This window comes from Aythya ferina (genome assembly GCF_964211825.1).
Source record: "Aythya ferina genome assembly, chromosome: 4".
Classification (NCBI taxonomy): Eukaryota; Metazoa; Chordata; class Aves; order Anseriformes; family Anatidae; genus Aythya; species Aythya ferina.
In genome coordinates, this window is record NC_140300.1 from 45,799,911 (window position 1) to 45,811,035 (window position 11,125).

The following is an 11,125-nucleotide window of genomic DNA, read 5'->3' on the forward strand; positions in this document are numbered from 1 at the left end:
GCAGTAAACTAGGTCTCTTTCAATTTGCTTTGTACTTTGATCTGTGTCACAAATCAACAATTTCATCAGAAAACAAAATGAAGACTCTTGGAAGCAAACCACATTTTATGAAGAAATAGCTCCAACACACACTTCTAAGCAAACAGCAGAAATTTCTGGTGTCCAATTCAGGAATGACTGAACCAAACAGATTTGATCAGAGTAACCTTCCAAACATTATAGTGTTTACTTTGTTTTGTTTGGCCAACAGTAGAGCACAAATAGTAAGCTCAGCATTTTTGTAGTAATCAAAAATTTATTGAGAATTTGTACAGAAAAAATAACCACATAAGAAGTAAGCACTGCTCAAGGAAAATGCTTGAGCATTTTACAGCCAACAGCTTTTTACAAAGTTGACTTCCAAACTGTGGAAAGTGAGATAAGTTCAGTGTCTCACAGATGAAAGATTTATTTTCCCTGTCCGTATCAGTCTTTGCTAAATTGTCCCTTTATGCGTCTCCAACCTACGACAGAAAAAAAAAAGACAGCATTTTAATGTTCTTCTAAGAAAGAAGTACATAAGGCTACAATGACATGTTGATAGTGCAACATGAGCCAGCAGTGCGTCCAGGTGGCCAAGAAGGCCAGTGGCATCCTGGCTTCTGTCAGGAATGGTGTAGACAGCAGGACCAGGGAGGTGATCGTCCCCCTGTACTCAGCTCTGGTGAGGCCGCACCTTGAGTGCTGTGTTCAGTTTTGGGCCCCTCACTACAAGAAGCACATAGATGCCCTGGAGCATGTCCAGAGAAGGGCAACAAAACTGATGAGGGGTCTGGAACACAAGTCCTGTGAGGAGCAGCTGAGGAAACTGGGGTTGTTTAGTCTGGGGAAAAGGAGGCTCAGGGGAGACTTTATTGCTCTCTACAACTACCTGAAAGGAATCTGTGGGGAGCTGGGGGTCAGCCTCAGATAACTGGCCTCAGATAGAACAAGAGGGAATGCATTCAAGTTGCTCTGGGGAGGTTCAGGTTGGAAGTTAGAAGACATTTCTTCTCAGAAAGAGTAGCTAGGCATTTGAATGGGTTTCCTGGGGAGGCGGTGGAGTCACTGTCCCTGGGGGTGTTTAAGGAAAGGTTGGACATGGAACTCGGGGACATGGTTTAGTGGGTGACATTGGTGGTAGGGGGATGGTTGGACCAGATGATCTTGAAGGACTTTTCCGACCTTAATGATTCTGTGATACTAGCTGGAATTTAAAAACGTAGCCTTCAAAGTAAAAGGAGGCAAGGAATTATTTCTGATCATGAGACCAACCACTTATCTATCTGTTAAAAGAAACATTAAAGTAGAAGATATACTAAAATCAAAACACAAATATTTCTATGACAAAATGGTAAGCAAAGCTGATGCCCCTAGGATGCAGAGGGCTTAATACTTCAGCTGTCCATGCTCTGTATTCAAAATGATAACTATGTTCTGTTTTCATTTTAAACATCTCCTCTCTCCTGAGGTCGAACCTGCTTGATGCTGCCTGAGTGTTGCTGTCCATCTATTGAGAGTCTGTTGAATGGGATGATTTTCATTGCAGTTTTCTTCATGGAGTACCACCGGTCACGCCAGGTTGCCCAGATAATGCCGTTGTCATATCCAGCTGGATCAGAATCTCGAGATGTGTACACGCCATCTAAAAATATCAGTTGGCACAAAATATTTAGTTGTTTCTAAAATAATTAATGTGCTCATCCCATTCATATTTGTGATACTAACACTTCTATGACATCCCTAGGCATCCTAACAGTATGCATTCACTGCCCCTGTCCCCCAGTTTACTTCTCTGAGGACTGATAGTTCCACTTTGGGCTGGAGAGCTGCCAGAAGTTCCTACTTCTGGCATTAATATTAACAGTTATTGAAAAAAATGGGCTATGTATATTTTGCAGAAAACAGATGGCAAAATATACTCAATGAAAGTGACCTTTTTTTTTTTTTTTTTGTCATTGAAATATATTGTCCTTGCTTACTTTTTTCCACATAAAAGTAGGTATTTAGAAGATATTTTACCTATATAATATTTGCCATTCAGGTGGCCAGCATGACATCTGTTCATCCACCATCCAGATCCATCCTGCTCAGCACAGTTGCCCTCAAAGTTATCATTGTCGTTATCATAGGTACTGAATCGCATGCCATTATGGAAGGTATAGGATTTGTCACTTGGATCATCTCCAAAATCAAAGCCATCAAAGGCATCTCCAGCTTCGCCACCAATAAAGTATGCATAGGTCAATCTGTACTTGTCTTGTTCAGTTCCCACTTTGAATACAGCATAATCAGCAGTGCTGTTAACAGAGGATAATGGTGAACGTAAGCATACTGCATTCCTAGTATGTGCTCAAATGAAAAATTCACAAACAACTTCTATGCTCCAGCATCAGATGCGTTTTCTGACTCCTAGTCTTCAGTGATGTACAGAAGACCTACATTACACACACACACACGTGTGTATCCCTGTATGTATCCCCTACTGCTTAGGCTTACTATGGTCATAAGGAAATTCTCGGAGGGAGGAAGGAACAGATCTATTCTGCCAAATCCACTAGGACTGCTTGTGGTATGGCCTTTAGGCAGACACACACAGAGGCTGGCATTACACTTGTGAGTTCAGTGTCCTCTGTATGTTAGTAGACCTAACAGCACCACATTTTTTTTCAAAAATATGTACAAAGCAACACAACAGTACAAGCAGTAAGCTTTAAGCCATCATTTTCAGAAGCTTCATGAGCAAATACCTTTTCTTGCCAGTCCAGTCCTCCAGGTCTATTCGCAGGGTGTACGGCAGAGTAGATTGTGTAGTTATTAAATGAATCTTTTCATTGCCCAGCCAGAACTCAGTGGTGTCATCTGGAGACAGATGTCCAAATCCTTCCTTGTACTGAACCCAATTTCTTCTGAAATCCTCACTTCCATCCAATCTCTGGAAAAAAATATTTTAAAAAAATAATCAACCAAAATGTGATATATTTTATGTAAGCAAATAAAAACAGTGCTGATGCAGTCAGCTTGCTTATGGTAATAATACACAAGTGGCTTACCCTCTGTAATACTGTCCAGCCATTGCCGTATGAGTCAATCTCACAGTAGACTAGGAATGATTGCTTAGCATTTTGAGGCTTGATGAAGTAAAGACCACTTCTTCTGGCACCTTTATTTGCAATATCTTGACAATCTGAAATAAACATATATTCAAAGGATTGTTATTAATCTAGCTGCAGTTCTATCCTCACATTTATTTGATATTGCAACTTTCTTAGTGCAAAAAATACAACTCATCTAAATACTGTTGCAAAGTTCACTATTTAGTCTACATACTTTGATGTCATTGCCATAAAAAAACTCACTGAAGGTCACAGGACTTGTGTAAGACAAGAATGACTTTGGTCTTCCATGGAGTTTAAGCAACTTAAATGTAAAATATAGCCATTGCATTAGTTTCTACAACAACAAAAACAGCACTTCTGGAGCTAATTTTTTTCATATTACTCAGCAGAAATGTCATAATGAGTTATCTTCTGTTTTCACTCTGTCCACAGCAACTCTCCTTCTGTCACTGATGTATAGCATACGTTTTGGGATAATCATATTTTGGTCAAAAAGTCCAAAGGGGCAAGTGAGACCTCTGTTCCATTTGAATGTCCTACTTGCGGAGCACCTACCCAGTACTTAAATTGTTCCAAATGCTGACTTCAGAACTTGCAATCTTACATATCTTTGTAAAAATCTATCTTCCTTAAGACTACGTGTACTTCATTGCTGTGATGCATGCTGGCAATACACGCAACTGAATTAACCCTCCACCATACAAGAAACTTTTTGTGCACCTCTTCCAGTCGTCTCCTGTATTTCAGCAGTATCTCTGCATGGTTCCTGACAGCTTGACTCAAGCTGAGCAATCTTCTGTTTCAGTAGTGCGATCTTGTTGGTGTTCGTTATATGTGCGTCTGTCAACTGTCTGGAAACATAAAAATGCCTCGTTGCTTCAGGTGTTTCTTAATGACAGTAATACACATTTCTCTGCACACATGCCTGACTGATGTAGTATGCTGCAACATACATCCCTGCAAAAGGGGAAGACTCTCTTAACACTGATATTTAAAGTTGGGAAATTAGCCAAAATGGGAAACCGTAAACTTAATCTTATGCAAAACTTGACTTGCCTCTAATCAGCAAAACTCAAATCAGCAATTCATGCATGACTGTAATGCTATGGAAAGTTTTTCTTTGTTCTCATTAGTAAATGATAAATTATTCTTCCTTAATTGTGGGCACATTTGTAAAACATAAATTATGTAAATAAACTACTGCAGTAGTCAGTGTGCCTACGCCATATTTGATATAATGTTATAGAGGCAGAGGTTTTGCTACATTCAGGACAAAAAACATATCCTCAAGTTTTAGCCAAGTTAATGGTGTTTTCATTTATATTTTCAACATTGGCTTACAGAAAACTACCATTGATTTTATAATTACTTGTGATTTATGTATGTGGAACTGAGCTGATATTCTAGGATATATGCAGAAAAACTAGCCAGAGTGAATGACTGCACAAATATTCCAAACACTTTGCATTACTAAGCAAATTCATATTAATATATTCTCCCAAGCCAATGAAAAAAAAAATAAAGTTATAAGTAGTTGACACAGCAAAAGAAACATAAAAATGTTGCCAGGCTTCATGACATTCTTATCTTGCACTTCTTGCACAATTAATAGATTACGCAGATGAGCAGAGAATGCACTATCAGACCCTTATGATCCTAATGTATCTTGCTAGGGAGCTAGTAATGACAGTGTGGGCATAGTGGTACACATAAGCACAAAAACCCTTTCTGAAGAAATCTTAATTGCAGTTGATAAAAGTAGAGAAATAAAATTATTTGGACCGTCAAGTGATATCAAAAAGTTGGGAGATACCTACTGTATAGTACTTTCATGAGACAAAATAGTGTTTTCATATCGGATGATTTCTTCAATTATTTTCTTGGACTTCTGAGTCAAACCCTCAACCGACTCTAAAACAGACAAATGGATAAAATAATTGCAGTTAGACAAATTAGAAAAACAAGTGACATAAGATTTTTCAATTGCATGGTTATTTTTATATTCTCACGTTGTTGTTGCTGCTTATCTGGAGGATAGAGGGTTTTGATGTGTTGAATCAAATAATCTGCTTTTCCTGTGGCGTTAGTAACTTGCTGCAAAATTCTCTCAATTTCCAGCAGTTCATTATCCGTAGTGAGACGGTATTTGTTAAAGAAATCTGCAATGCCACAGGTTGTTGGGCAGTAGCTACCCTAAAGAGGAAAGAATAATAAATGATAATGTTTCAGGAGCAAAAAAAGGACAGCAGAACATTTGGGCAGGAGAGCTCTAAGTCATGGTTTGTACAAATGACTGGGTAAAAAAGGGGTAGGCATTTGCCACTGTCTGCGGTGTTTAAATTTACAGAGACAGTTCAGTTTCATACTGTGTATACATGCACACTTGGCAAGAAAACAGTGCATGCTGTTACTTATAGCGTCTTCTAAAATGCTTTTATCAGCAGCGCAGCTGCCTTTTTCTACAGATGTTTATAGCTACTAATCAACAATGGGTTTAAGCACAGTGCATTTAATAAGTATTGAAAATAACAATAGGGATCTAATGAAGCTACAAAAGATAATGGCAGTTAATAATCAGTAGGAAGGCTTTGTTTAGACTCTTAATATAAAAGGAAATTGTTCATGTACTTACAAATCGTTCATCTAATATGCAGCAGTTTTCTCTGGTGGGAAGGTACTGAACAGAAGAAACAAGACCATTTTCAGTGAATTTTCTCCAGCAGCATTTTCAGCTCTGACACATTTTTTAACACTGCCTCTCCACTTACCGCCAGGCTGGTAGAGAAGAGCAAGGAAAGGAGATACCCCAGTGGTGCCCATCTGCCTGGCTTCAGCCCCATCGTGCCTGCCCCACCGTGCGCTGCCAGCCGAAAGTGTTCAGCCTGGTGCCCAAGGTAGCAGCACCTTTATGGGGAGCCAGTTTTGGCTCAGCACCCAGCCACAGTGGTTTAAGGGAGCAGGCTGGAGCTGGGGGCGGGCTCTGTGAGGTAGCGGGAAGAGGTGGGGTAGTGGTTTGAGGTGGATTCCCAGAATTTGCACTCATCTCACACTCCTCCCGTTTGCAGAGCTTGCTTCCTACTTGTCCACTTTGTTCCAGCCAGGTCTCAAAGGAGGCAGAAAGGTGAAACAAGGACTGGAGAAGCTACTTCTAGTAACACAAGTGTAAGCAGACTCACACGTGGCTTTGGGATGGGGACTGGCAGAAATGTCACTCAGCATAGGGAAAAGCCACAGTAACTACCTGAATTGTGTGCAACACCTATCCATAGCCTAATGTGAGATAATGCTAAGAACATTTTGCGCATATGTAGTACTTTCTCTATGCAGAGTTGAACATGCTTTGCAAAAAGGGCTCAACATCATTCCCCCCACTTGGCAGATGATAAAACTGAGGCACGTATAAAGCCACGTTGAGCAGTGCCATAGCTGAAAAACATGCCTGTGACATTCTGTGATTTCTCACAAGCAATGGAAGCATGAATATTCTCTATCCTTCAATTCAGGGAGTCTGTTTGAATGACTGATAAAAGCTGCCTTGCTGGGGTATTAGTGCTATCAGTATCCTGGGATAAGAAATGTTTTCTTTCCTATTGCAACAAGTCTGCAACAAGCGTTTGTGGAAACATGCTGCTTCTAGATAAAAGTGCTATCTATCTCTCCAGGGACAGAGACCAGCTCTGAGATTGTGTTTGTACTCTGCCTCATTCAATACATTTTCAGGACAAGACTTCACCTTTTACACGGCTAGTTCTGTTTCCTAAATAGTGAAAATGGAGTAAATAAAAATGTATACAAGTCAACTGCTCTCATGTTTTCTATTATCTCTTTATTAGTGCTGTTAACATGGGCTCAGGAAACTACAAGTGACTCTCCTTGCTATTACAGCTTGCACATTGCTCAAGCCTGCTTTGCTGCATTTGCTGGTGTGAGAATGACACGGGATTCAGAGGATCCTGGAAGTTCAATTTCAGTGGCTGTGCATAACCAGGACTCCTTTCCTATGTGTGTATAGCACGAGTATGTTCCTGGAATGAACTTCCTCCAATAACTGGGTCAGGTTCAATCACAGATGTACTCTCGAGGGCACATGGGCACATAATGTTTGTGACACAGTACGTGAACTGCATAACTAAATCCAGGCAGCCCTTGTCCTTTAACAGAGTAAAGAACATGCCCTTCCCTTTTGTTACTAATAGTAGTACATATACATTGGAAACTCTTTCAGAAGAATATTTGATAACAGAACATGCAAAAATTTGTCTTGCATTTCTAGGCAAAAGTTTCAGGACTAAGAAAAGATGACAACAGTCAACATTGGCACTGAACTATATTTGTTCATTCTGAGAAAAAAAAAAAGCTAACATTTTAGAATTAATACATTACAATAGCTGTAATGAAATAATTTCAATTTATAATGCAATAATTTTTGCTAAAGTCACCAATATCTCGGATAACAACAACAACAAAACAGTTTCACTGCTCCAGATAACTGGCTATTTGAATTTAGGAAAAAAAAAAAAAAAGAAAAAAAAAAAGAAAAAAAGGATTATTGTGACTACAAATGGGCTAGGAATGGGAAAACTGAATTTTCAGTGAATTTCCACCACATTGTGTGTAACATATATGTAAATCTATTTGAAACATTTCTTTAATGATTACCAAATATCTCTATATTGCATTTATAAGAGCTGCCTAGTTGTATTTCTGGTTCTAAACTCTTTTGCTTCTTAGTAGAAGATATAACTATTTAAACCTGACAATGTCTTTGTTTTACTGATTACATGGTCATGGTGTAGCCTTGAATAATTAGTCCTTTCATCTCTTTGCTTCCTTCCCTTTAGTTCTATGGTTTCACACTGCGTTGTTTTGAAGTAACTTATTCCCACTTTTTATTAGGTCAAAACCAGCATGTGTTCTTAGCGAAATGGCAATGTAATAGTTTTCCTCCTTTTCATGTCATTTTCTCTTGGTTGGTCCTGGCTGCAAAATAGCTGACCCTTTTACAAAACAAACGTGTTAGAGACCTTGTTTTACCCAGCGACGTGCCCAACATAAGTTTGCTGTGTTGGCCAGTTTTTTTTCCTTCCAGTAAACTTATTTGCTGATTTGCTAACAAATGAGGAATGATTAATGTTAGCATGGTCAGAAAGAGGACTTCTCAAATTCAGTTTACTTTTTTTTTTTTTTTTCCAATTTATTTTTTTAAGCAGAGAGTAAAAGTGAATCATTATTTATTTAGAAGAGTCTTGTTCAGTTCAATTAGTTGATTAGTATTTTTGTCAAACAACCACATGGAGAGTATCCAACACCTTCCTGTTATTCACAGTACATTTTCCCTCAGAAATACCAGTCAGAATATTCTCGTATTTGTAAATTATTCCTTGAATATCAGATTATTTTGATGACCGTCTTGGAAAAACAACAGTTTTCCAAATTTATGACTCCTACTCATGTACTTTAAGAGTCTAACTTGTAATATCAATCTATACAATTTCAGAAATGCTACAGTGATTTATTTTAGCATTTCATTTTTTTTTGCTGTTGTTTTAATGGAAACTTAAATGTAGAAATAATTTTTAAAAAGCATTGAAAACCCCCAAAAGTAAATATGAAAAAAAAAAGAAAGTTTACTGCCAATACACACTACCCTGCTTGTACTATTAATAATCTCTAAAGATTAGTGGGCACACTTGCTAGAAGTGATAATTAGGCTGAGAAATTGAGGTGATAAAAAAGCTACCTACTAATGAAGCTATGCTTCTCATATGCTATAAAACTAACTGGTTTACAAATAGAAAAGTGAAAATGAAAAAAAGTTGTGTAAGTCATCTTTCACTTTTTCTTTCAATGTTTACATCTTGGGCAAAATGCAAATGGCAACATTTTTGCCAATTCAACAGTCCACTCTGTGCAGCAGAGGTTCTTCCTTGCACTTCCTGAAGTACCTGGAGTCAGTAAATATTAGCAACCAGTTGCTCTCTATAGGAAGGGCTTTTATTTCTTTTCACTTATGAAACCAGCACAGATCCAGGCTGTTTCTGTTCCAATATGTGCTGGAAAGGATTCTGATTCTTTGAAAGCTGCATGAGGTCGAATATGATATCCATGTGTTTCATGTCAGCTGTGGTTGCGTTTAGAGTGTTTTGGAAAGAATTAAGAAGATATTTTGCTGCATGCACACCATGGATACAGAAAAGATAATTTTCCTCACTTTAGAATATATTCTTAAATAATGATGGATTTATTTTTTTTTTATTCTAAGCAGGGAAACTGCTATGATGTTTGCTAAAAGTCATTTGGCATGTGACTTATGCTATTGTGGTCATCTTTTTCCATCACTTTTTATACATAATGGAGCAACATAAAACGTAGTTCAGATTACATGATTTCTTGCTTTATCACTCTTGAGGTTTTTCTGCATCCCAGAACACAACATTATACTTCAACATACTGAAAATCCACCAAACATATTAAAAAAAAACAAACCATCAGTTGAGACAAGTTAAACATTGTTATTTAGCTTTGGGCAGCTTGTGCCTCAAATGGGGGTATTAGGTGCAACATTGCAAATTCTCTCCCTTTACTGATTTACAGAGATCATTTTCAACCATTGCTTTGCTTTGAAAATGTTGGCTTTTAGACTAACTGAAAAAGAGAGATTACAATGTATGCTTTACCTTGAGGGCAAGAGCAGTGAACTCTATTTGTTAAACAAAGACATCCACTAATTTGTGGGAAAAAGATAAGTAATAAATTCAAATATTTGCTGAATATTTTGTAATTAGTTGAGAGGACAGAACTTCAATATATTAAATAGACCCTCCTCTATACACTGAAATATTTATTGGTATCTGCTGATAGTATTGTTTTGGAAAGGAACTTATTTACAGTGGTGTTAACAGAAAATAGAAAAAATGTAATATGTTTCACAATAAGAAATTGGCATGTGAAATACCTTGCTTGTACTTTTTAAGTCATTTTTTAGGACGTCTGTCTGCCAAAAAAAAATCCTAGAAAAAGCTAGTTTGCTTTGGAACAATGTAGTCTGCATTGTCTGCACTGACTTCCAGGATTACGATTACTTCAGGATGATGGTACAACTAATTTCACGTTTCCTTTACACATCCTCTGTGCTCCATGCTGATGCACAAATCTGTTTACAAGGAGGGAAACACAGGCCTGAAATTGAAATATTAATGGAACTAACATAATAGAATTTAATGAAAGCATTTAGGGCCACTGAATGAAACTGTGAATCAGAGACTGACCTACATTTGTCAATACAGTCAAATACATTTCCTGATCAGGAAAATAATGATATTCCTTTATTATTAATATTTTTATTTTTTGTTTTAACTCTGTAATCTTTATCTTTCTCCAGAACAAATAAATAAATAAATAAATAAATACAGCCAGGCTATTTTCCCTCTCTTCCCACAATTTATGAGAGGAATTCAAAACATGTATTATGCTTAAAAGCTGTACATTAAGCAGCAGAGCCAATGGACATGGTTTTTTACCATGCAACAGAGCTATGGCATCTATCAGTGTTAGCCTGCAACACCTATCCAGGCTATAAGTAGAGACATTTAACTAATACCTCCACATATGTATTTTGCATAGGCTCATTACTACTGACTAGCAGCTCCACTACAAACCCCACAGTGCCATCTGATGTCCTCAAAGAGCAATAAACTTTTTCCAAAATCTGTTTAATCACATGAAGGCCAAAATCTCAACATGACAAGATATTGTTTCCCAAGTCTATATGGAAAGGGTCCTCTAAATAACTTTTATCTGTTTTCATCAAATTGATCCTAAACTCATATTCAAAGCAATGGGCTCTGAACTGATCATTAGTGCTCATGATAGAGACCATTGCGATGTGGTAGGTGACTCCATGGAAACAGTGCTTCAGTGCTTATTAGTATCAAAACCCAAATAAACCACTGGAATTGTGAGGAAAGGAATACAGAAAAAAAAAAAAC

General features: G+C 37.7%; 1 protein-coding gene across 1 annotated transcript; it reads right to left on the reverse strand.

Annotated features, from left to right (window-relative positions):
- Positions 1–275: 275 nt before the first annotated feature.
- Positions 276–6,214, reverse strand: FGG (fibrinogen gamma chain). Its single transcript, XM_084518297.1, has 10 exons — positions 5,906–6,214; positions 5,770–5,814; positions 5,147–5,330; positions 4,955–5,048; positions 3,858–3,988; positions 3,072–3,205; positions 2,769–2,953; positions 2,041–2,318; positions 1,497–1,663; positions 276–503 (listed from the first exon to the last, which is right to left on the reverse strand). The coding sequence occupies exons 1-10, from the start codon at positions 5,975–5,977 to the stop codon at positions 489–491; spliced, it is 1,305 nt and encodes a 434-aa protein (XP_084374423.1). The 5' UTR covers positions 5,978–6,214; the 3' UTR covers positions 276–488.
- Positions 6,215–11,125: the final 4,911 nt, after the last annotated feature.

Coding starts and splice junctions, on each gene's coding strand:
- FGG (XM_084518297.1), bottom strand. CDS start 5,977: ATGGGGCTGAAGCCAGGCAGATGGGCACCACTGGGGTATCTCCTTTCC. Junction 5,815..5,905: donor TCTTCTCTACCAGCCTGGCG/GTAAGTGGAGAG, acceptor TCTTCTGTTCAG/TACCTTCCCACCAGAGAAAA. Junction 5,331..5,769: donor GCATATTAGATGAACGATTT/GTAAGTACATGA, acceptor TTTCCTCTTTAG/GGTAGCTACTGCCCAACAAC.